Source organism: Mobula birostris, chromosome 18, assembly GCF_030028105.1.
Source record: "Mobula birostris isolate sMobBir1 chromosome 18, sMobBir1.hap1, whole genome shotgun sequence".
In the NCBI taxonomy this organism is placed as follows: Eukaryota; Metazoa; Chordata; class Chondrichthyes; order Myliobatiformes; family Myliobatidae; genus Mobula; species Mobula birostris.
In genome coordinates, this window is record NC_092387.1 from 30,899,261 (window position 1) to 30,926,869 (window position 27,609).

General features: G+C 41.8%; 1 protein-coding gene across 1 annotated transcript in view; it reads right to left on the reverse strand.

The window, feature by feature from the left end:
• The window catches only part of tm9sf3 (transmembrane 9 superfamily member 3), a 93,483-nt gene extending 70,346 nt beyond the window's left edge, over positions 1-23,137 (reverse strand). Inside the window, exons 1-2 of the mRNA XM_072282393.1 lie at positions 22,936-23,137; positions 4,511-4,706 (exon numbers count right to left, since the gene is read on the reverse strand). Of these exons, the coding sequence (XP_072138494.1) occupies positions 4,511-4,706; positions 22,936-23,019 (280 nt within the window). The 5' untranslated portion in view covers positions 23,020-23,137. The remainder of the gene's footprint in view (positions 1-4,510; positions 4,707-22,935) is intronic.
• Between the last annotated feature and the right edge of the window lie 4,472 nt (positions 23,138-27,609).

The window sequence follows — 27,609 nt, forward strand, 5'->3', positions numbered from 1 at the left end:
CGGATCAAGAAGACAGCAGTAAGAGGCTAAGGATTTCCAGTGAGAAGACATTTTATTTCTCGGAGTAGGAGAGAGGCCAGACTGCGCAGGCGCGTGACGTCAGCCAGTTGAGTGCAAACAGTTTAAAAAGAAAACCGCCATATCCAGCGGGCAGCGTCGGAGCGGGCTGCGGAGTGAGAGGGTGCAGAGTGAAAGGGCTTGGCTCAGCGGGCTTCGGCAGAGACGGGAAGAGGCTTCCTGTGACGATTGAGTCTCATAGTAACAGAGTAAGTTATTTTTTTGGTATTTGGTACAAACAGTAGCATTAGAGGTATGCATCTAGGATTAGTGTTGTGCTTGGAGTGCCAGATGTGGGGACCCTGGGAGACTCCCAGCCTCCCCAAGGATTACATCTGCACCAGATGCACTGAGATGAGGCTCCTGAAGGACCGTGTTAAGGTGCTGGAGATGGAAATAGATGACCTTCGGCTAATTAGGGAAAGTAAGGAGGTGATAGATACTACCTATGGAGAGGTAGTGGATAGCACCCCTGTGACAGTCTCCCTCAGAAATCGATATATCATTTTGGATTCTGTTGAAGAGGGAGACCTGACAGAGGAGGACCACAGTGAACGAGACTCTAGCATTCTGCCCAGTGCCAAAATCAAGAGAGCAAGAAGAAATGCGGTAGTTATAGGGGACTCCATCGTAAGGGGGACAGACAAGAGATTCTGCGAGCCGGACAAGGATACCCGGATGTGTTGCCTCCCTGGTGCCAAGGTACGGGATGTCTCAGATCGAGTCCAGAGTATTCTGAGGAGAGGAGGCGAGCAGCCGGAAGTCTTGGTACATGTTGGTACCAATGACATAGACAGAAAAAGAGAGGAGGTCCTGAAGAAAGATTACTGGGAGCTAGGAAGAAAATTGAAAAGCCAGACCTCCAGAGTAATAATATCAGGATTGCTGCCTGAGCTGCACACTAATGATGGTAAGAATAGCAAAATTAAGCAGATGAATGTGTGGCTAAGTAACTGGTGCAGGGGGCAGGGTTTCAAATTCTTGAATCATTGGGATCTATTTTGGGGAAGGTATGACTTGTACAAAAAAGATGGATTACACCTGAACTCAAAAGGTACTAATATCCTAGCGGGATTGTTTAATATAGCTGTTAGGGAGGGTTTAAACTAAGTTGGCAAGGGGAAGAAAACCAAGGTGTTAGGATCGAGGAAGAGGAAAATAGAAATAAGTCAAAAATACTGTGCAGCAAAGATGGGAAGAAGGACAGGCTGGTGAACATACAGGATAATTTGCTGCAAAATAGAAATATAGCACAAGAGGCAACAGGTAATGATCTAAATGTACCGTACTTAAATGCACACAGCATCAGAAATAAAGTGGATGACCTTGCTGCACAGCTGCAGGTTAAAAGGTATGACATTGTGGCCATCACCGAGTCATGGCTAAATGATGGATGTGATTGGGAGCTGAATATCCCAGGATACACAGTGTACAGGAAAGATAGAAAGGTAGGTAAAGGGGGTGGCGTGGCCCTGATGGTAAGTAACGATATCAAATCAATAGAAAGAAGGGACATAGGATCAGAAGAGGTAGAATCCTTATGGGTAGAATTAAGAAATGGCAAGGATAAAAAGACACTAATAGCAGTTATATACAGGCCTCCAAACAGCATTCGGGATGTGGACTACAAGTTGCAGCTGGAAATAGAAAAAGCGTGTCAGAAGGACAATGTCAAGATAATTATGGGGGATTTTAATATGAAAGTGGATTGGGAAAGTCGGGAAGGTAATGGATCTCAGGAGAGGGAGTTTGTAGAATGCCTACAGGATGGCTTTTTGTTGCAACTTGTCCAGAAGCCCACCAGGGGACCAGCTGTTTTGGATTGGGTGCTGTGTCACGAACCTGAGGCGATTAGGGAACTGGAGGTAAAAGAACCTCTTGGAAGTAGTGATCATAATATGATTGAGTTCAGTTTCAAATTTGAAAAGAAGAAGCTGGTATCAGGTGTATTGATATTTCAGTGGAACAGGGGAAATTACAGTGGTATGAGAGAGGAACTGGCCCAAGTCAATTGGAAAGGTAAACTAAATGGAGGGACGGCAGAGCAGAATTGGATGAAATTCCTACAAGAAATAAGGAAAATACAGGAAAAATATATTCCAAGAAAAAAGAAAATCATGAATGGAAAAATGGCACAAATGTGGCTAACGAGAGAGGTTAAGGCAAAAATAAAAGCAAAAGAAACGGTGTACAAGGAAGCAAAAATTAGAGGGAAAAATGAGGACTGGAAGACCTTTAAAAACTTACAGAAAGAAACTAAGAAAGTCATTAGGAAAAAAAAGATGAATTATGAAAGGAAGTTGGCGATTAACATAAAAAAGGATACTAAGAGTTTTTTTAAATATATGAAGAGTAAAAGAGTGACAAGGGTAGATATGGGACCGATTGAAAATGATGCTGGAGTAATTATAATGGATAACAAAGAGATGGCGGAGGAACTGAATGAGTTATTTTGCATCAGTCTTCACAGTGGAAGACATGAGCAATATACCTGATAGCCAGAGGTATCAGGGAATAGAATTAGGTACAGCCAAGATAACTAGAGAGAAAGTGCTTGGGAAGCTAAGTGGACTAAGAATAGATAAGTCTCCCGGTCCGGATGAGGTGTACCCAAGGGCCCTGAAGGAGGTGGCTTTGGAGATTGTGGAAGCATTGGAAATGATCTTCCAGGAATCAATAGACTCTGGCATGGTTCCGGAGGACTGGAAGGTTGCAAACATAGTTCCGCTATTTAAGAAAGGAAGGAGGCAGCAAAAAGAAAATTACAGACCTATTAGTCTGACATCGGTGGTTGGAAAGATATTGGAGTCAATCCTCAAGGACGAGGTTATGAAATACCTCAAGGTGCATGACAAGATAGGCCGAAGCCAGCATGGTTTCATGAATGGAAGATCCTGCCTTACCAACTTATTGAAATTTTTTGAGGTAATCTCAAATAAGATTGACAAGGGAGAGGCTGTGGATGTTGTGTATTTGGATTTTCAAAAGGCCTTCGACAAGGTGCCGCATATGAGGCTGCTTAATAAGATGAGAGCCCATGGAATTATAGGAAAGATATTGAAATGGGTGGAGCGTTCGCTGATAGGCAGAAAGCAAAGGGTGGGAATAAAGGGATCCTATTCTGACTGGTTGCCGGTTATCAGTGGTGTTCCGTGGCACCGACTAGGGGTCGGTGCCGCTTCTTTTTACGATGTATATCGATGATTTGGATTATGGATTAAATGGTTTTGTGGCCAAGTTTGCGGATGACACCAAGATAGGTAGAGGAGCAGGAAATGTTGAAGAAACGGAAAGGTTGCAGGGAGACTTAGTCAGTTTAGGAGAGTGGGCAAAGAAATGGCAGATGAGATACAACGTTGACAAATGTACGGTTGTACATTTCGGAAGAAGAAATAATCGGGCAGATTATTATTTAGATGGGGAGAAAATTCAAAAATCGGAAGTGCAAAGGGACTTGGGGGTCCTCGTGCAGGATACCCTAAAGGTTAACCACCAAGTTGGATTGGCGGTAAGGAAAGCGAATGCTATGTTGGCATTCACTTCAAGAGGAATAGTGTATAAGAGTAAGGAGGTGTTGATGAGGATCTATGGGGCATTAGTGAGACCTCATTTGGAATACTGTGTGCAGTTTTGGGCCCCCTATCTTAGAAAGGATATACTGATGTTGGAGAGAGTTCAGAGAAGATTTACGAGGATGATTCCTGGAATGCAGGGGCTAACATATGAGGAGCGTCTGTCGGCTCTTGGATTGTATTCATTAGAGTATAGAAGAATGAGAGGGGATCTCATAGAAACGTTTCGAATGTTGAAAGGGTTGGACAGAGTAGATGTGGAAAGGTTGTTTCCCTTGGTGGGTGAGTCCAGGACAAGTGACCATAGTCTTAGAATTAGAGGGTACCCAGTTAAAACAGAGATGAGGAGTAATTTTTTTAGCCAGAGGGTCGTGGATTTGTGGAATTCGTTGCCACATACGGCTGTGGAGGCCCAATCTTTGAGGGTGTTTAAGGAGGAGATTGACAGGTATCTAATTAGTCAGGGTATCAAGGCATATGGGGAAAAAGCTGGAAATTGGAACTAGATGGGTGAATAGTTTAGCTCATGGGGGAGCTGCGGAGCAGACTCGATGGGCCGAATGGCCTACTTCCGCTCCTTTGTCTTGTGATCTTGTGAATTCAAACTCTGATTTCCATCTTTGCCGATCTCTTTGCTGGGAGAAGTTCCCAGATTTCCTCGCCCTCATTCCGTTGGCATTCTTCTCCCTTTTGGTCATCAACTAGACTATACCTTCTGTAGAACAGCACAGTCCTCTACATCCTTAGCAAGGACTTCTTGGCTGTTTTCAGTCTTGCCTGCATCCTCTGGCATTGTATTTTGGAACCGAAATTACATTTGGCATTTCCCATCATGTACTTTGAATAACATCAAAGAAAGTGGTAAAAGGAAGATATCCTACCTTTAAATTTGATGTCAAGACCACTAAACTCCAACTCTACTCCTTGAAGAGCTTCTCCCAATGTTTCATGGTAATGGTTAATAGTCTTTTTCTTCCCTGCACAGAAGGGTAGGGAAAAGTATTTGTATGTCTCTTGCCGGTTATGGTAGGGCCCAACAGTATTCATCCATAAGACGACTTCTTCTTTATCTTCGTACTAATAAAAAACAAGTTGGAAGATAAAATTACTAGTGCTTCAGTTATACCTCGAAAAATAAATGGCTTCTCTAACATAAGATGACCATATGAACATTTCAGTAAAACATTAAATGAATCTTCTGTCAATAGACTTCCCAAATAAATCAGGTAGTGTTGAGGAAACAGGGTGACTGCAAAAGGACTTAGACAGATAGGGAGAATGGGCAAAAAAGTGGTAGATGGAATATAGTGCAGGGAGGTGTTCGGTCATCCACTTTGATAGAAGGAATAAAGGTATAGACTGTTTTCTAAATGGGGAGAAAATTCAAAAATCAAAGGTACAAAGGGACTTGGGAGTCCTTGTGCAGGATTCCCTGCAGGTTAACTTGCAGGTTCAGCTGGTGGTAAGGAAGGCAAATGCAGTGTCAGCATTCATTTCAAGAGGATTAGTATATAACAGCAAGAATGCAATGCTGAGAGTTTATAAGGCATTGGTCAGACCGTACTTTGTATTGTGAGCTGTTTTAGGCCTCTTATCTAAGAAAAGATGTACTGGCATTAGTGAGGGTCCAGAGGAGGCTCAGGAGGATTCCAGGAATGAAAGGGTTAACATATGAGGAGCGTTTGATGGCTCTGGGCTTGGACTCACTAGAGTTTAGAAGAGTGGGGGGGGGGGATTCTCATTGAAACCTATTGAATATTGAAATGCCTAGATGGAGTGGATGTGGAGAAGATGTTTCCTAGAGCAGGGTCTCTAGAACCAGAGGGCACAGCCTCAGAATAGAGGGACATCCATTTAGAACAGAGAGGAGGAAATTTTTTTTTAGCCAGACGGTGGTGTATCTATAGAATTTATTGTCAACAGCTGTGCAAGCCAAGTCATTGGGTATATTTAAGGTGTAGGTTGATAGGTTCTTGATTAATCAGGGTGTCAAAGGTTACAAGGAGAAGGCAGAATGGGGTGGGATAATAAATCGGCCAAGATAAAATGGCTGAAAAGACTCAATGGGCCAAATGGACCAATTCTGCTCTCATGTCTTAAAGAGCAAATTTTATTAACTATCAAAAGTGGGTGATATATAATCACTTAGAAGACCAGATTTTGTCTGTTGGCACTGACTTTATAACCAAAATCAACACCAGAGGAAAATACAGAATCAATACTCCAGGCGGCTTAAATCAGAAACAGGAAATTCTCCAAAAGGCACAAACTTAAACTAAAGTATTATGTAGATCTTTATTCCACCACAGTTACTGTAATTATGTGGTTAAATGTAATTATTAAAATGTTACTTAGAAACACATGTTCTGTAATGTTTAAACCACTGAATCTGAGCTGTGCACCAATTCAGTTTGTTTTGTACAATCTACTGTGACAAGTGTATGTTCAACACCAATCCTGAGGTTTTGACTCCTTTCTATCATACACTTGTACACCTACCAGTATTCCACCTATTCAGCCCCTTACACATAGGCAAGTGTCAGCAACCAATTTAGTATGGACTGCTTAAACTAATGACTTACCTTTGCATTCCTAACATTTCAAGCAGAATTCAAATCAAACTCAGGACACTTAGACAAAGTGTAATACCAACCAGCAAAAATACTAAAAGCAGCAAACTAGCAAAAAGTACACCTGGCTTTTTTTGATGTGTGACTTCTTTCTCCTCTAATCTTAAGAATTATCAGCAGACTGTAGATTTTGATGCATAGATGGTTGTGACTGTCCTCAACTATTAAGAGTAACTTTCTGGAGAAGTTAAAAAGCAGTAGTTTAACACTAATTAAAGTTTCAAATCCAATAGTTGCTTCAATAAGAGGCCAGAATATCTTAACATACGAGAGCATTTGATGGTTCTGGGCCTGTACTTGAAGGAATTCAGAAGGAGGGATCTCATTGAAACCTACAGAATACTGAAAAGCCCGGTTGAAGTGGACATGGAGAAGATGTTTTCATTAGCAGGCCATTCTAAGATGAGGGCACAGCCTCAGAATACAGGTGTCCCCAGCTTTTCAAACGTTCGCTTTACGAAACCTCGCTGTTACGAAAGACTTACATTAGTTACCTGTTTTCACTAACAGGTGTTTTCACCCGTTTTCGCTAACAGAAGGTGTTTTCACTGTTACAAAAAAAAGGCAGTGCGCGATAAAAGGCAGCGCCCTCCCCGGAACTGCATTCTACCCGGCATTGCTTAAACATGTGTCTGTGAGCAGCCGTTAGCAAGATGAGTTCTAAGGTATCAGAAAAGCCTAAAAGAGCTCGTAAGGGTGTTACACTTAGTGTAAAACTAGACATAATTAAGCATTTTGATCATGGTGAACGAAGTAAGGACAAAGTGAGTTTGGCTTGTGGAAGTTGACGAAGATGATGTTGAAGAGTTTTTGGCATCCCATGACCAAGAACTGATAAATGAAGAGCTGATGCAATTGGAAGAGGAAAGTATAACAATCAAAACCGAATGCAGTAGCGAACGGACCGAAAGTGAAGTTGTCCAGGAACTGAACGTGAAGCAACTGTGTGAGATTTTTGCTTCAATGATTGCAGAAAAATACGACTTTAATTTTGAAAGGGTTCGTCGGTTTAGGACATATTTGCAAGATGGTTTGAGTCCTTACAAAGAACTGTATGATAGAAAAAATGCGCGAGGCTAAGCAGTCAAGCATACTGTCGTTTTTCAAGCCTTCCACATCAGCCACAGCAGATGACAAATCTTGACCTTCGACATCGAGGCAGGCAGACATAGAAGAAGATGACCTGCCTGTCCTAATGGAAACAGACAACAATGAGATGACACCCCCGGGCCGCGGACCGATACATTGCCGCGGAGAATGTAGCAGTAGCCGGGACGCACCCAACACATCTTTAAGAAAAAAAGCCGAAATAAACAAGCTAATTAATTTTTTAGATTATGAAGACACGCAGTCCTCTTTTATTGTCATTTAGTTAATGCATGCATTAAGAAATGATACAATGTTTCCTCTGGCGTGATATCACAAAAACACAGGACAGACCAAGACTTAAAAAACAAACAAAACCACATAATTATAACATATAGTTACAACAGTGCAACAATACCATAGCTTAATGAAGAACAGTCCATGAGCACAGTAAAAAGTTCAAAGTCTCTCAAATGTCCCACATCTCACGCAGAGGAGAGAAGGAAGAAAAACTCTCCCCGCCATACCCGACCACAGTCTGACTCTGAGTCGTCCGAAAACTTTGAGCCTCCAATCAGCTCTCCGACACAGAGTACCGAGCACCATCTCTATCCAAACGATTCGACCTCAAACTCTGTCGCAAACAGCCGGCAAAGCCGGGGATTTTGAGGCCTTTCCTCTGGAAAGATTCTTGATCGCGCAGTAACAACAGCAGCAGACCTGCATTTCAGAAATTTCTCCAGATGTTCCTCTGTGCTTTCATGTCTGTCTCCATCAAATCAGAATTGTCCATGGCCCCTATTTAACGGATACGATATCATTTTCACTGGAAGGCTGCGCACGTGTGGTGTGCTGCTATCTCTCCTCCTGCCGATTGCCTCACCTCTGATCTGGGCCGACATTTACGTGCCGGGGAGCACCTAATTAATTAACACACATCAAAGTTGCTGGTGAACGCAGCAGGCCAGGCAGCATCTCTAGGAAGAGGTACAGTCGACATTTCGGGCTGAGACCCTTCGTCAGATCTAACTGAAAGAAGAGCTAGTAAGAGAGTTGAAAGTGGGAGGGAGAGGGGGAGATCCAAATTGATAGGAGAAGACGGTGGGGGGGGGGGGGGGAGGGATGGAACCAAGAGCTGGACAGTAGATTGGCAAAAGGGATATGAGAGGATCAAGGGACAGGAGGCCCAGGGAGAAAGAAAAGGGGGAGGGGGGAAAGACCCAGAGGATGGGCAAGGGGTATAGTGAGAGGGACAGAGGGAGAAAAAGGAGAGAGAGAGAAAGAATGTGTGTATATAAATAAATAACGGATGGGGTACGAGGAGGAAGTGGGGCATTAGCGGAAGTTTGATAAGTCAATGTTCATGCCATCAGGTTGGAGGCTACCCAGACGGAATATAAGGTGTTGTTCCTCTAACTTGAGTGTGGCTTCATCTTGACAGTAGAGGAAGCCGTGGATATCATATCGGAATGGGACGTGGAATTAAAATGTGTGGCCACTGGGAGATCCTGCTTTCTCTGGCGGACAGAGCGTAGGTGTTCAGTGAAACGATCTCCCAGTCTGCGTCGGGTCTCGCCAATATATAGAAGGCCACATCAGGAGCACCGGATGCAGTATATCACCCCAGCCGACTCACAGGTGAAGTGTCACCTCAGCTGGAAGGACTAATTATTTAGCTTGTTTATTTCCGCTTTTTTCTTAAAGATGTGCTGGGTGCGTCCCGGCCACCGCTGCACCCCTGCATGCTTCGCAGATCGGTATCGGTCAGCAGCCTGGAGGTTGGGGACCACTGTACCACCCCAACCTCCAACAACTCATCATCAGTGTGCTCGGCGCTGTCTTCCCCATTCCCGTGATACTACACTGTACATACATTATTTTTACTTTATATAGGCTGTGTATTTTTACGTGTTATTTGGTATGATTTGGCAGCTTCATAGCTTAAAGGTTACTGGAGAGAGTGTTTTTGCCGGGAGTGCTTGCGCCGTGTTTTTGCCAAGAGCACTTGCGCCGTGTTTTGGCTGAGAGCGCTTGCGTGAGATTTTCACTGCGGAGAACAGTGCGGCAATGATTGTAGAAAAGTATTTCTACTTTATACAGGCTGTGTATTTATCATATCATTCCTGCTTTTACTATATGTTACTGTTATTTTAGGTTTTATGTGCTATTTGGCATGATTTGGTAGGTTATTTTTTGGGTCTGCGAACGCTCACAAATTTTTCCCATATAAATAAATAGTAATTGCTTCTTTGCCTTACGATATTCCGGCTTACGAACCGTTTCATAGGAACGCTCTACCTTCGGATGGTGGGGGAAACCTGTAATCGGACATACATTTAGAAGTGAGAAGAGGAGGAACTTCTTCAGTCACGGGGTGGTGAATGTGTGGAACCTATTGCCACTGAGGACTGTGGTGGCCATGTCATTGGGTGTATTTAAGGGAGAGATTGATAAGGACTATGGGTAGAAGGTAACAGGGTTGAGAAAAAACAATCAGCTATGATTGAATGATGGGGCAGACATGATGGGATGAATGGCCCAATCCTGCTGCTATCAGGAATCTTCTCTCACACATACGAGTCTCTGATGTCGATAATCAGAATTAAAACCTAGACTCATGATTCCTTATTCAACATATGCACCAGTTTTTTAAAAACCTACCTAGAAAGTATTCCTCTGTCAATCAACTGCCTGCACACATGCTAGTAAATGCTTACATTTAAGAACCATTCTTCAGCCTTTCTTGATCATACAACTCACCTCAAATTGTCTCCAAACTAAATTCTGATATGTTCCATTTCCCTTTTGTCTTGAAAGGTTTTTCAAAGTCATAGCAACATAGTTCTGTTTAATTAACATTCCATCTATAAGGAATCTGAATTCCTTAACTAAAAAAAGTTCAATTGCCCATGTTGTATAATGAGGCAACAAGGCACAAGGAAAATATCACATAAGTAACAGCACAGGTCACTCAGCCTCTCATTCTCCAATATGATCAATATTGATCTACCCTTATTTCATCATCACTTCTATGCCATTTCTCTATAGTCCTCAATTATCGGATCTTTCAGAAATTTATCTTCTACAAATGCCCTCAATGAAGTAACTATTCAACTCAGTTTTAAGTGACTGCCCCCAATCTTGTAACTCCATTCTCTTGTTCAAGATTCACCATTTAATGAAAATATCTCAATAACTACCCTGGAGACACAAGAGACTACAGATACTGGAATACAAAGTAACAAACCATCTGCTGGAGGAACAAATGCTGCACAAACAACTGAAACCATCCAGCAGATGGTTTGTTGCTCAACATCTACTCCATCAGTGCCCTCCTAGGGATCTTACATTTTTCTGAACACCTAAGAACTTTAATCTGTTTTTTAGCCACTTTGACAGGATAACATTTATCCCATGAATTAGCTTAAATCAATACATCAGTACAAGGTACAACTGAATACCTATTTCTAAAGTTCAGCTCTTTTGCAATAAAGATCAATATGTTATTTAGCTTCCCAAATATTGGATATACCTGCCCTCTAACGTTTTCTGACTTGTACACTAAAATGCTTAGATTTATTGGCACTTCATGATTTGGGTGCAGGGGTATGGAAAAGGAGACAAAAGTAGCAAGAACAGAGGTGCATCATAAGGACAAAGTGTTTTGGTGAGGGTCAGAACAAAGAGATAAGGATTACCTGGAATTAGAAAATTTAATGTTAGTACCATTCAGTTATAGACTACTCAATTGTTCCTCCAGTTTGTGTCACGTCTCATTCTGGAAGTGGAGAAGGCCAAGGATGGACAGGTTGGTATGAGATGAGGAAGAGGAATTGAAATGGCATGCAACTGGGAGCTCAGGATGACCACTACAGACAGAGTGCACATGCTCTGTGGATCATCACCTGATCCACTTGCCACTGTAGAGGAGGCCACATTAGGAGAAACAAATGCAGGAGGCAAATTGGATGATGTGCACAGAAGTGGCTTGACCCACTGAGGTCCTCCAGCAGATTGTTTGAAATTTTTAAAAATGATTAACTATTTCTTCCTTGACTATAGATGCCACTATCTTGCCAACAACAGATCTTATAGTTCCCTGCTTTTTATCTTCCTCCCTTCTTGAATAATCAAGCCAAATGTGGTTTTCCAATCAACTGGTCCCTTCCTGCATGCTTCCTTTATAGCCCCTGGATGCAGGCCATTGGGACCTGATAAGTTGTCTAGATTTAGTCCAATTATATTCTCTAATACCTTGACCCTCATGATAATAACTATTACAAGATCTTCCAGTCTTTGAAACTAGCCCAGCAGAAATATTTGGGTGTTTGCAGGGACCTCCATGAAAACGTAGCAAAGTTCAACTTAACTGCATTTTCCTAGTTTTGCATTGATTGTTTAGTCTCATTCTCTCCAAATTTTACTGAAAATACAAATAAAAACGAACAGAGTTACTGAATTTTATCACTGGGTGATGACTGAAACTAATTTGGATATTCTGTTCTAACCAATATTTTATTAAAATTGTCTACTTATCCCCTTTTTAGAATTGTTTACATTTTTTTGCTTACCCCAGTAAAATGTTTCAAAGCCCTTCCTCTTCTCTGCAAAAGGAGCTATTTGGTCATATTTTTCCCCACCCTCCTTATTTCTGTATATACAAACACAGGCTAATTTGCAGCTTAATAGCAACTGACACAATGCCAGATAATTGGGAAATTCCACATGGCAGTTACAATGCATCAAAATAAGCCGATTTTTATTTTAAAAAGAGCCAATGAAGACAAGGGTGGGAAGGAGGAAACATACATACTTGTACCATAGAATGCAGTTAATCATATCTCTTCAGCATACTGCTTTACAGTGCCAGTAACTGAGGTTCATTTCCCACCACTGTGTATAAGGGGTTTGTACAATCACCCTGTGACTGCGTGGGTTTCCTCTGGGTAGCCCAGCATCTTCCCATATTCCAAAGGCATATGGGTTAGGGTTGGTCAGTTGTGGGCATGCTTGTTGGCGCTAGAAGCATGGTTACACTAGTGGGGCGCCCCCAGCACATCCTCAGACTGTGTTGGTTGTTGATGAAAATGATGCATTTCAATGTATGTTTTGAAATTTCAAAGTACATGTGACAAATAAAGCTGATTTATAACTTCATAAACAAAAAGCACCAAATTCCTGTGAGACAGAAACTTATCGCTTAAAATAATGCACAAAGAACACCAGAGCACAGCACTTACAATGCTACGCCAAACTAATTAAGTATTTGTAAACTTTTAAAATAAAATTGAGGAATATTACACTAGTATGTATTCTGTAAAATAAAACAGCAAAAGAATGAAGAATAAATAAATATTTCTAAGTTTTGAACAATTTTCAATATTTCTGATGGTGCTAGGTATGTAACTCTGACTTCATAAACAGCTGCTTTGTACTTAGCCTACAAATTCACTGCTCTGTATTAAATTAGCAGTGGATCATATGTGCGTAAGTGTAAACATTCAAAGATAATTGGGTATACTAATTGAATTTATTAATACAATGAGAGGATTTCCACAAAAAAGGAATACAAGCAATAAGTACATTTAATGTCAGAGAAATATATACAATATACATCCTGAAGTTCTTTTTCTTCGCAAATATCCACGAAAACAGAGAAGTGCCCCAAAGAATGAATGACAGTTAAAACGTTAGAACCCCAAAGCCCACCACCTCAACTCTCCCTCTCAAGCACAAGCAGCAACAAGGCAACGACCTTACCCCCACCAACAAAAAAACTTCGGTGGTACCACACTGGCATATTTACCTCCTATTAATACTTTAACACTTACATTTACTTTTAATATATTACACAATAAATGTTCCAGTAAACTGTGTGAGCTCAAAGACAGGACAGAAACTGGAGTACCAGGCAATTTTAAAGGGAAGAGTGGAGGAAAAAGAGCAAGTTATATATGGAAACATTAGTATTTCTAAAAAAATTGGATAGACCTTTACTGAAATGAACGGCCTCCCTTGCCTGTCGCGATGCTTAGATCAAAAGCATTGCAGTTGGTGGAGTGCCCATTATGCTGACCCAGCAGCTCAGAAGAAATTACAGTATAGATTATGGTTAATTGGGACAACTCTTAAAAGAAAAACTAATCCAAAAAATAGCTGGGATTCCCTTCATTTATTTTGGACACTATGCCACTTAACTGAGGCTGGAGACTGTTGCCAGACAGTTTCTAACTAGTGTCAGTCAAGTGCATTTGTGATTGTTACACTCTACATCATGCATAGAGCAAACAGTTTTTAAATAGCGCCAGTTGCGTGTGCTTGTGTTGAAAAAGCAGTGAATTTTGTCACTGAAAGTTGGCAAGAAATACGTAGTAAGAAAATTCAGAACCGTTTTGTTCACCATGGTTTCCGGCATTTAACTTGGAGATGCCAGAAATGGGTAGGAGTGAAAAGGAAATGATTTCACTACTGCAACGAATTAGGAACTGTGAAGAATTTGAAGTTATCGATAATTATCTTAAATGTTACAATGAAAATGAAGATTTGGAGGATGCAATTGTCGATAGCATTGTATGAAGTCCATTATTTATACTAGGTGTCTGTGCCGATTTTGTTCATTTACAGTCAACGAACGCCGCAGCTCCACTGATAACTATTAGGAACTAATACAGTTTTATAGCACTATAGTACTGATAGTGTTCTAATTTGTTCTGTATTTCATTTAAATACATACTCTGCCACTTAGTTTTACTTTTTAACTATTGCCATGAAACTTCAGCTAATTAGGCAGCTGCTTAACTGGGCCAAAATATACTGATCCCGATGTACCTCAATTGACTGGATTCTATTGTATTTCTAAGTTGGAATATAATTTGCCTTGAGAATGGTGGTGGTGATATTTCCAGGTGTTTGTCTTTCTTGATAAATTGAAGTTAGACAAACGTTATCAAAGTAGCCTTGGTAAATGCTGCAGTGTATCTGTAGCTTCATCCTATTAGTGTGAATGGCATAACTGATATGCATATAGAAACCAAACAGGTTACTGTGCCCTGAAGTGCATCTTGCTCTTGACCAAAAATTTATATTAAATAAACAGGCCATAGAACTCTGAAATGAAAATAAAGCTGGTCAGATAGCAACTTGGAGGGAGTTAACATTCCAAATCAATGATCTTCCAGTCAGAGGCATTAAACTGTATATTGTTAAACTATTATATTGTAGGGGCAGGTCAATGACCTCATGGACTGAAACAGCAATTCTGTTTCTCTTCCCACAAATGCTGCTTGAAGTCAATTATGTTGTTGAAGCTTCGATCCTTGGATGGTTCAACATCATCCAAGACAACACAGCCTGCCTGATATACTACAGCTGCTGGGTATTTCCACCATCCAGCTTTATTTTTAGATTTTCACAAAAGATGTGCTCTGTTTCTCTCAATTTCAGCAATATTTGTTTTAATCCACTCCTCTGCCCTTACTTATTTTCCTCAATTTATATCTCCTCCAGAAAGTAGCTGTGATCAACAAGCCTTCATCTTCTCTTAGGCAGCAACACCACTGTTTACATTGTTCAGTCTGCCTTTGCCTTATCACAAGCATTCCATTTGTTCTCAACTTTAGAACTTAAATGTTTGTTTTCTACTTTTTTTTATTCTGATAAAAGACTGGGCAACCCAAAACTTGAACACTGTTTCATTTTCCACATGAGCTAATGAATATTATGAAAACCCTTTGTTTCTATCTCCATTTGACACTCAGTCTCATCACCATCAATAGATAATGACCACAGTCATAATTCGCATGAGAACAGCTTGCAGTTTAGTCTGGTTATTTATTTTGCCCAGATTTCATAAAAACACCATAGTTGCAAGCTTGATTGTTTGAACTTACAGCTGATAGCTGCCAGTTTTGTGGACAATACCAAAGATAAGTGGAGGCACAGGTAGTATTGCAGAGGCAGGAAGTCTGCCAAAGGACTTGGACAGGTTAGGATAGTGGGTAAAGAATTGCCAGATGGAACACAGCGTAGAGAAGTGTAAGGTTATGCACTTTGTTAGGAAGAATAAATATCTGGATTATTTTCTAAACAGGAGAGGAGAAAAAATTTAGAATTCAGATGTGCGAAGGGACTTGGGAGTCCCAGTCAGGATGCTCTATTGAATCAGAATGCCAAATCCAGCTCTCTTCAAACCACCACCTTGTCCCCTCAACGTTATTAACCAGTCAGGTGGTTACACCTCCAGGTTGTTTCATCTCCACATTTTCTTTTCAAAGTTCCAATTATCTGCAAGGAATGCAACTGAACCACCAGACTTTCAACAAAATCAAATCTAGAATATAGAAATAAAAATAATTTCAAAAGAAATGTTTAAAATACATTAAAATACTGGACTTACATAAAATTCCAATTGGTCATCTAATGTCCTTCAGGTACATTCATAGCTGGCCTGACCTTCAGACAACACCATGTAACACAATCTTTCTTATCCAAGTTAAGGGACAATTAGAAGATAGAAAATAAATGTAATCACTCCCAGCACCACACAGACATGAAAGAAGAAAATATACATCAATTAATAAATTGTCTAAATGAGACTGACCCCTTTCTCAACCAACCTATCATTCTTAAGAAAGAGGATGTGTTAGTGTTGGCAGTCTTGAGGTGCATAGGGAGATAAATTCCTATGACCTGTCAAGGTGCATCCTTGGAATGCTGTGGGCGGCAAGGGAAGAATTTGTTTGGCCTCCGGCAAAGACTTTTATATCCTCCTTAACTATGCTGAGGTATTTGGAAGTCTGGAAGTTCTGCAAGGAAAAAGCCAGGGAACAACAGCCTAGTGAGCCTAACATCAGTAGTAGGCAAGTTACCGGAGTGGTTCCTGAGATACAGGATCTACCTGGATTTGGAAAGGCAAGACTGGTCAGAGATAGTCAACATAGTTTTGAATAGTGATTTTGAGAACTTAATTCACTTTTTGTTTGAAGAGGTGACCAAGAGTATTAATGGGAGACCAGTAAATACTTACATGAATTTAGGAAGGTTTTCAATAAAGTCCAGCATGGTAGGTTGGTCCGAAAGGTGAACTCATGTGTCACCCAGGGTGAGATAGCAAAATGGGTACAAAATCAGCTTGGTGGGAGGGTCAGAGGGTGGTATTAGAGGGTTGCTTTTTTCAGATTGAAGACCTAAGACCAGTACTCTGCTGCAGGGACTGGCATTTGCCATTTATATTAATGATGTGGATGCCATCAAAATTAATTATGTGGTAGATAGTGAAGTAAGTTCACCAAAGTTATATGAGGATCTAAATCAAATGGGAAAGTAATGGCAGATGGAATTTAACTCAAACAAGTGTGAGGTAATGCTTTTTTGAAGTTAAATCAGAGTTGGACTTACATAATAAATAATAAAGCCCCAGGGAGAACCCTAGCACAGTGACACATGAGTACATGTACATACAGAAGTAGATTTATAGGCAAATCACAGAGAAGTGTAAGAATTATAAGGATAGAGCAGTGGAGCAATTCAACTTCCCCAATATTAACTGGGATCATCTCGTGAAAGGTGCATCAGAGGTGGAATTTTTGAATTGTGCCCAAGACTGAAGGATGACTTGATAGAAGTAGAAAAAAACTTATGATCAGGGAGACAGTTAACAGTCTTTTTCCCAGAACGGAAACTGCAAACTCTAGAGGGCACAGTTTTAAGGTGATGGGGGAAAGATTAAAGGAGAATTACATGGCAAGTTATTGACATTGGGAGTGGCAGGTGCCTATAACACGCTTCCAGAGGAAGTGATGGAAGCAGATATAATACCATCTTTTAAGAGACATTCAGATGGGCAGATGAATAGACAGGAAATTGAGGGATATTGACAACGAATAGGCAGATATGCAGCTTTATTTGGCATTGTGGTCAGCACAAACATCAGGGAACAAAGGACTTGTTCCTATGCTGTACTGTTCAATGTTTTATTTGGTAAGTATTCGAAAATGTCAGAAGGTGTATATTTTGGTGATACTGACCACAACTATAAGTTTCAAGGTAATTATGAGAGTATATAGACGATTTTTAGACTTACCAACACGGTGACAGGCCCTTCTGGCCCAATGAGCCCCAGCTTCCCGATTAAACCCATGTGACAATTAACCTAACCTGTATGTCTATGGGATGTGGGAGAAAACTGGAGCAACCAGAGGGAACCTATGTGGTCATGAGAAGCTACAAATTCCTTACAGGCTACAAGTTGGGGTCATAAGTTGGGGAAAAAGCCAATTTCAATACCAAAAGACAGGACCTGTGCAAAAGTTCCTGTACTCACTGACGAGAAAGAAAATTTGAGAATTCAGAGAATACTAAAACAAACCACTAGTTAAAAAAAAATTAGATGTTTTAGGAGCATCAAAGGTGAATAAAATCCTAGGGCCGTAAGTGATGTATCCCTGATTGCTGAGAGGCAAAGGAAAACATTTCTGGGGCTGTAGAAGAGATGTTTAAGTCTTCACTGGCCAAGCTGAGGTGCCAGATGAGCAGAGGAGGAGGACAATATGAACATTTTGTCCAGGCAACAGGGATAAGCCACATAGTTACTGAGACTAACATCAGTGGTAGGGAAATCACTGGAAAAAATCTCTAAGGAACAAGGTTATTGGGTACTTGGAAAAGCGAGGATTAATCAAAGATAACATAGAAAACATAGAGGGACATCCTGTCCAAGTAGTACACAGTTGCAAGAAAAAAGTTTGTGAATGCTTTGCAGTTAACTGTTGGTCTGCATAACTCATAAAAGGTGGTTTGATTTTCATCTAAGTCACAATAATAAACAAACACAATCTGCCTAAATAACACACTAACAATTGTACTTCTCCGCAATACTGACGATTTAAAAAAAAAAATCAGTCTAGGTTCAAAAAAGTATGTGAATCTCTGGGATAATACTGTCTACAAAAGTTATCTGGAGTATTCCAATCAATGAGATGAGATTGGAGGTGTGGGTTGTAGAGGTGCCCTGCCCTATAAAAAAAGACACACAAATTCACGTTACTGAAACTGCCTGCCCTTCTCGAAAAAGAACTGCTTATGTGCACTATGCCTTGATCAAAAAACTTTCAGAGGACCTTAAAAGAAAAATTGTACAGATGCATGAAACTGGAAAGGGCTACAAAAGCATTTTTAAAGACCTGAGTGTTCATCAGTCCACAGTAAGAGTAATTGTCTACAAATGGAGGAATTTCAGTACCATTTCTACTCTCCCAAGGAGTGAGCATCCTGCAAAGATCACACCAAGAGCACAACATGTAATGCAGAAAGAGTGTAAAAGAACCCAAGGGTAACAGCAAAAGACCTGCAGAAATCTCCAGAACTTGCTTAAGTCCCTGTCATGTGCCCACTATAAGAAAAACACTGAATGAGAATGACAGCACGGAGGAAACTGCTGCTCTGCAAAAAAAAAAACTATTGCTGTACATCTCAAATCTGCAAAAGACCACCTGGATGTTCCACAACACTTACGGGACAATGTTCGGTGGATACATGAGACAAAAGTTGAACTTTTAGGCAGAAATGCACACCAACCCAAAAAACCTCATCCCAACGGTGAAGCTTGGTGGAAGGAGCATCATGGTTTGGGACTGCTTTGCTGCCTCAGGGCCTGGACAGCTGGCAATCATTGAGGGAACAATGAATTTAGTATTGTATCAAGACATTTTACAGAAGACTATCAGGGTAGTGGTCTGTCACCTGAAGTTTAATAGAAGTAGGATGATACAAGACAATGATCCAAAACACAAGAGTAAATCAACAACAGAACAATTTAAAAAGAAGAAAATTTGTGTTTTGAAATGGCCAAAACAGAGTCCAGACCTTAACCTAATTGAGATGCTGTGGCATGACCTGAAGAGGGCTGTTCTTGCAAAGTATCCCAGAAATACCGATGAACTGAAATGCTTTTCTATGGAGCAGTAATCTAAAATTCCTCACCGTTGTGCAAGTCTGATCAGCAACTACAGGAAATGTTTGGTGGAGCTTATTGCTGCTAAAGGAGGTTACTAAATACAAGGGTTCACATACTCCGTACAGCCAGGACTGTGAATGATTAAACAATGTGTTCAATAAAGACATGAAAAGTAAAATTGTTCTTGTGCTATTAGTTTAGGCTGACTGTATTTGTCTATTGTTGTGACAGATGAAGATCAGAACACATTCTGAATAATTAATGCAGAAAACCAGATAATTTCAAAGGGTTCACAAACTTTTCCTTGCAATTGTATGTGAAGTTTTGAAGAGGTAACAAAATGAACGAAGAACAGGTTGATGTAAGCCTGAATGACTTTTCACAAAGGTCTTGGAAAAGGACGCACATGGGAGACTAGGCAAGAGATTGGACACCATTGGAGGTAAGCAAATTGCCAAGCTGGATCCAAAACTGGTTTGATAATAGGAGACTGATCATGATGGTGAAAGGTTTATTTCGTAATTAGAAACCTGTAACTAATGATATAATAAAGAAGTTGGTGTTGGCACCCTTTTTATTATTGACCTTAACAATTTGGATTGTTTTGTTATAAGGAAGGAAATTGGGATAAAAAAAAACTAACATCTTTCTTGGATACAGATGATCTTCCTGACATAGATCACTCTGAATATCAATTAATTGTGATATTAATTAATAGACTAACTATCACAATGCTTGTTTGATGCCCACTGCCTCACTGTCAAACTGTCCCAAGTGCCAGGTATATTTAAAGTGGAGGTTGGCAGATTCAAGTAGTCCAACTGCCAGCAACAACTATACCCATAAAATACAAGACATTTCCAATGTTCTCTCAAGAGACAGAACACTGTAACTCATATCTAATGTAATATATCTAATCAGTGTATCGATAGCCCTGGCAAGAATAATCAGTTACTTTGATGGTCAAGCTCATACACTTCCCAGAACCACTGAATCATTATAGCACAGAATGGGTTTACTCACTCTGTCCAGTCCACATCATCCCAAAATAAGAACAACCCAGCCTGCTCTACTCTCCAACCCACCCCAGAACCCTGCAAATTGTTCCCTTTAGATACAAATGCAGTTGTCTTTTAAACCAAACATTCCCAAATCATTCCAACTCCACTATTATCAATATCCTAGTGGTTAACTTTAACCAGAAACTCATTGCGTTTGAAGGAGCTCAGAGGCTGAGTATCCTACACCAAGCAACCTATTGGTGAAGTCTCCAAAGTCTTTTATCATCGGCACAGTGTGCTCAGAATGTGATGAAGTACTTCTCAAGTGGATGTACAGAACCTAATACTTGAGAATACACAGAACAAATCACCAGCATTGAAATGATGGACTTCAGTTGTGCAAGACAGTGCCTTATGTAAATAATGTACGATTAGGCAATAAATTCCATTTTACCAGCGGTGCCCAGATCCCAGTAAATTCAAATTTTAGATAAGGTCTGAATTTAAAAATAAGTTAACACAAGGAAATCTGCAGATGCTGGAAATTCAAGCAACACACACAAAAAATGCTGACAAAAGGTCTCGGCCCGAAACGTTGACTGTACCTCTTCCTACAGATGCTGCCTGGCCTGCTGCGTTCACCAGCATTTTTTGTGTGTGTTGCTTAAAAATAAGTTACGTTTGTTTCTTCACACCTGCTTCATTGTGTGCCCCTTAAACTGAACCCAATAGCAGCTGGAACTGATTCTCCAATAATTGTCCATACCCTTAGTTATTTACATCAGATTAATTCACCTTATCTATTCACATCCCTGCTTAGGTCACACTTGGAATATTGTGTTCAGTTCTGGTCACCTCATTACAGGAAACCTCCACAACCTGGATTAACATGTTGATGTTGTGTGGAGACTTGTGTGCTTCAAGGACTCCATCAGGCGATGCTAGCTCAGGACCACCAATGTTGGAACGGCTATGGATGAGGTGCCAGATGAAGACTGAGCCAATCTCAGCTCCCGAAAGGACAGACTCGCATTTGCCCCTCCCTGGCCACTTTAGAAGTGTGAATGCCATACTAACTAACAACAATTACAGGAAGGATATGGAAACTTTAGAGAGAGTGCAAAGATTTACCAGGATACTGACTAGATTGTAGAGCATATTTTGCAAGAATTGATTGAGGTATGGCTTTTCTCTTTGGAGTGAACAATGAGAGAGAACTTGCTAGATATGTATAAGATGATAAGAGACAAAGTTTGAGCGGACAGCCAGAGACTTTTCCCCCAGGGAGAAATGGCTAATACAAGAGAACATAATTTTAAGGTAAATGGAAGAAAGAATATGGTAGAATATCAAAGACAAGTTGTTTTTACAGAAAGTACTGGGTGAATGGAAAGCACTACCAATGGTGGCAGTTGAGGTAGACTTACCAGCATTAACAGATAGGCACATAGACAATAGAAAATGGAGGGCATTATGGGAGGGAAGAGTCCAATGTATTTTAGAGTAGATTAAAAGGTCGCAACAACATCATGGGCTTAAGGGCCTGTACTGTGCTTTGATGTTCTATCCTTCACCCTACAATCATATTAAATCTGCACCCTCTCAGAGATCTGCTTCCAGAGGCAATGCTCCAGTTTCAGCCATAACTACAGCAAAACTTGAAGCTGTAACTATAGATGATGGCTATTTTGCACTGACATTCTCAACTGTATTTATAATTTTATCATTTTCTCAGATAACCTACAACTACACTTCAGAATGTTCTGTTCTTATTCCCCTGCTAGAATTGTGCCCTCTGGTCTATGCTGCCATTGTTCCTTCTTCCTTCCAAACTGTCACACCTCTTAAGATTATATTACATCTACTTCCTGTCCACCCAATCAACTGCAACTCTTTGAAGTTTAGACCTGTCCTCTTAATTCACTACAGCTGCAAATATTTGATCTCAACGTGGAGAATATGTAGAATTTAAGTTAACTTTTAAATAATTCTCAGCCATTATAAGATTCAACACCACATTTGTTACAGAAACTGGCTTTGATGACAGGCAATTTTCCAAATAGCTCTTGTACGCATCACAGGCAGTTTTTAATATAATTGAGTTGTCTTCGTATATAAAATTGAGCACCAACTCAGCATACGCGTCCCCGAGCTGTCAACAGAAACAGAGTGGCGGGGGGGGGGGTGCAATGTATACTGTACAGACCATCAAATAATTGACAGTTTCTGATGCAGACAATTAATACTTGGAATTAGGGAATTAACAGCCAGCTGCCTTTTCATCAGCTATAACACCAATTAGCCTGTCACTTCAGGTTAAACCATCTCGGATCGCTCTCCTCCTACCCAACACGCTGGATAGTTGTATCAGGCCTGGGTACCGCGCCGACATCGGTCACTCAGCCGCCACATCCACACCATTAGCCACCTGAGGCCGCTCCCTAGGCCTCGGGTCTGAGGCCGCACCAAATGCCAGAAAGGGCGGGCCCCAATCCCTGGGCCGCCACTGCAGAAGGTCAGCGGGCACGCCACCAGGTTTGGGAATCGGAGACTGCCACTAGGCCAGGGATGAGGGCGGCCCGGGGCCTGTACCACCACCCCGGGAGCGGGAGGCAAAGGAGCCCACCCAGTCTTACCGTGTGGTCGTGTTCATCTGCTCGACCGCGCAGCACATTGAGACTAATACACGCCAACAGCAGAGACACGGTCCAGAGCGGCATATCGGCGGCACTGAGCTACGAGATCGGCCGCTGCGCTCCTGGCTCCGGCTCTGGCTCGGCCTCAGCAGGCGCGCGCCACCGAGCGGCTCCGGCAGCGCCACGTCATCGGCCGCTCCGCGGAGCCGCGCGGGGGCAGGGCCACAGGAGGGAGACGGGCTAGAGGGGGCGGGGCTACAGGAGGGAGACGGGCAGAGGGGCGGGGCCACAGTGGGAGCCGGGCTGGAGGGGCGGGGCCACAGGAGGGAGACGGGCTGGAGGGGCGGGGTTGACAGAGGGGGCAGGGCAGGAGAAGAGATAGGTGGAACTATCCGCTTCCGCCGGCCCAGCTCTGAATTCCGTCCACATCAGCACCGGCTCCGCGCCCACCTTCTCCGTCCAAGTTGTGTAGTGTACACAAATCCAAAGGTCGAATCAGCGATGTTATGTCGCCATGATATTTAATATTAGCACGTCGGCAACAAGGAGCTTTTTTTACACATTACCTCAACTTTCCGCTTTGCAGCGCTGCACCCAGCTCCATCGCATCACAGTGCATTCTGCACCCGTGAGTCAGTCGCTTTACACCCCCAGAGTATCGGGCAGATCACAGGGGCTTTTGCTGTGCTCATGCTTTTCCAACACAGTTGGTAATATTCGTTTCCATGGGAACAACGCTTTTTTTCAAAAATAGTTTCTTAATTGGTAAATTTAAAAATGTAGAAGTACGCAAGTTCAAGGCGATATTTTCATTACGTTTTATTCCCTGTGTCATTCTGAAAACTCAGAAGTAAATAGGTCGGAGTTTTTGATTTTTTCCCTGGGGAGAAAAGAAGTGACTATTTATGGTGCTCGTTATGTTATATTCTCTATAACATTACTTTTTAGTCTCTTATGTTCCAGGGAAATAACTCGTAGCCTATCAGGGTCTCCTTTTTACGCAAGCCCTCCAGTCCTGGTAAAAATCTTGTGAATCTTTCTCTGCAACCTTTCTCAACTTAGTGACATCTTTCTTGTAGCTGGGCAACTAGTATTGCACATTGAATAAGGTGAGGCGGCTCTCTCTGCTGGACCACCCCAATATCATCAATCGTTATTGACAGCTTTGAAGAGGATGGTGTACTGATGATTGAGATCGAATATGCAGAAGGCAGAACATTGTGGTACATTTGGCACAGCAGGTAACATAGAAACATAGAAAACCTACAGCACAATACAGGCCCTTCGGCCGACAAATTTGTGCCGAACATGTCCCTACCTTAGAAATTACTAGGTTTACCTATAGCCCTCTATTTTTCTAAGCTCCATGTACCCATCCAAAAGTCTCTTAAAAGACCCCATTGTATCCACCTCCACCACCGTTGCCGGCAGCCCATTCCACACACTCACCACTCTCTGAGTAAAAACTTACCCCTGACATCTCCTCTGTACTTACTCCCCAGCACCTTAAACCTGTGTCCTCTTGTGGCAACCATTTCAGCCCTGGGAAAAAGCCTTTGACTATCCACACGATCAATGACTCTCATCATCTTATACACCTCTATCAGGTCACCTCTCATTCTCTGTCGCTCCAAGGAGAGAAGGCTGAGTTCACTCAACCTATTCTCATAAGGCATGCTCCCCAATCCAGGCAACATCCTTGAAAGTCTGCACCCTTTCTATGGCTTCCACATCCTTCCTGTAGTGAGGCGACCAGAACTGAGCACAGTCCTCCAAGTGGGGTCTGACCAAGGTCCTATATAGCTGCAACATTACCTCTCAGCTCCTAAATTCAATTCCACGATTGATGAAGGCCAATACACCACATGCCTTCTTAATCACAGAGTCAACCCGTGCAGCTGCTTTGAGTGTCCTATGGATTCGGATCCCAAGATCCCTCTGATCCTCCACACTGCCAAGAGTCTTACCATTAATACTATATTCTGCCCATCATGTTTGACCGACCAAACTGAACCACTTCACACTTACCTGGGTTGAACTCCATCTGCCACTTCTCAGCCCAGTTTTGCATCCTATCAATGTCCCACTGTAACCTCTGACAGCCTTCCACACTATCCACAACACCTCCAACCTTTGTGTCATCAGCAAACTTACTAACCCATCCCTCCATTCCTCATCCAGGTCATTTATAAAAATCATGAAGAGTAACAGATCCCTGAGGCACTCCACTGGTGACCGACCTCCATGCAGAACATGACCCGTCTACAACCACTCTTTGCCTTCTGAGGGCAGGCCAGTTCTGGATCCACAAAGCAGTGTCCCCTTGGATCCCATGCCTCCTTACTTTCTCCATGTACTTTACATGGGAAAGATTTCCAAATAGAACTAGTTTAAAGTTGTTTTGTCTAAGTGAGAGCAAGCTTTAATTCAATCTGATCTTTTATTCAATGAAGGACAAGCTGAAGGAACTGATCCTGAGGTAAAGAATAATTGATATAGATATCATTTACATGAATTGTTTTTTAACTTGCTTTATGCACATATAATTCGCATCTGAAAGATATGTTCCCAGCACTTGCTGTAATTCAATAAATTTTAATTCAAATTAAGGCAAATTCAAGAAAAACAGAGAGATATATTTCTTCCACCCTTCACATAACCACAACTCCAACGCTATTGTTTCTTTGATTTGAAGGATCAGAATGCAACGGCATTACATTACAACAGAAATGAGGAGGAGTTTCTTAATTCATTGCCATGGAGGCCAAGTCATTGTGTATATTTAAAGCAGAGATCGATAGGTTCTTGATTAGTAAAGGTGTCAAAGGTTACAGGGAGAATGCAGGAGGGGGTATTAAATCAGCCATGATGGAATGGTGGAGCAGACCTAATGGGCTGTTCCTGAATCACTGAGTGCCTGCCTTCAGGTTCCTGTTCCTGGTAATAATGAGAAGAGGGCATGTCCCGGGTGATGGGGGGTCCTTAATGATGGATGCTACCTTTTTGAGGCATTGCTCCTCGAAGATGTCCTGGATACTGTGGAGGCTAGTGCTCATGATGGGGTTGACTAAGTTTAAAAAAAACTTTCTGCTGTTTCTTTCAAACCTGTGCAGTAGCCCCCCACCCCCCATACCAGATGGTGATGCAGCCAGTTAAAATGCTCTCCATGGTACATCTGTAGAGATTTGTGAGTGTCTTTGGTGACATACCAAACTTCCTCAAACTCCTAATAAAATATAGCCGCTGTTGTGCCTTCTTTGTAGCTACATCGATATGTTGGGCTCAGGGTAGATCCTGAGAGATATTGACACCCGGGAACTTGAAATTGCTTTCTCTTTCCACTTCTGAGCCTCCTATGAGGACTTTTGTGTGTTCCCTCATCTTGCCCTTTTTGAAGTCCACAGTTAGTTCTGTGGCCTTACTGACATTGAGTGCATGGTTGTTACAGTGACACTACTCAACTAGCTGATATAGCTTGTTTTTGTACATCCTCTCGTCACCATCTAAACTTTTGCTAACAATAGTTGTAACATCAGCAAATTTATAGATTGGCATTTGAGCTGTGCCTAGCCACACAGTCATGAGTGTAGAGAGTAGAGCAGTGGGCTAAGCACACATCCCTGAGGTGTGCCAGTGTTGATTGTCAATGAAGTGGAGATGTTATTTCTGATCTGCTCAGATTGTGGTCTCCCGGAGCAGAAGTCAAAGATTCAGTTGCAGAGGGAGATACAGAGGCCCAGGTTCTGGTGCTTTTCGATCAGAACTGTAGAAATGATTGTGTTAAATGCTGAGCTCAATAAACAGCATTCTGACATATGTATTTGTAATGTATGGAAGTGTGAAAAGCAAACAATCCCGCCAATTGGTTGGCGCAGGTTTTCAAAGCCCTACCAGGTACTCCATCGGGGCCTGTCAGCTTGTGTGGTTTCACCCCCTTGAAAGACAGCCTGGCTTCGGCCTCCGAGACAGAGATCACAGGGCCACTGGTTGCTGCAGCAGACATCCCACCCTGCAAAAACTTATTTCAGTGAGGTATCACCACCATTTCAGGGAGGTAGCACCCCCACCCCATGCAACCCCATATCCCCCCCCCCCGTCGACCTCCAAGGGTGTATGTAATACTTCGTTTAGTGATTTTGTCTAATCTGTAAACCAAGTTGGGTATATGCAGCAAATGTGACATTAAAATATGTACATATGTTATATTATTATGTTTATTCTATTACAACTTAAACAAGTCTACAGGGAGTTTGGCCTCATCACGTAGGACATCAATAGCGTAGCTCCTTAGCAGCCAGCCAGCTAGTTTAAATAACGTTAGCTATGCTAATAAACGAATGACACCTGTTAAACTCACCTCAACATGTCTTTTACATTTTAACCCACCATGGGCAATAGAAAAGTCACTGTTGCAAACAGTGCAGCGAGCAGCACTGTCATTATTTTTGAGGTCGACTGTAAAGCCCGCCCACAGAGAAAACTGATAGGTTTACTTAGCAGGGGTCCCCAACATTTTTTTGCACCGCAGACCAGTTTAGTATTGACAATATTCTTGCGGACTGGCCGACCGGGGTGGGGGCGGTGTTAATCACAACTGGAGTATAGGTGATAAGTCAATAGCATCATAACATTTTAAGTAACGTTTGGATATTAAACACACAGCACATATTTTCC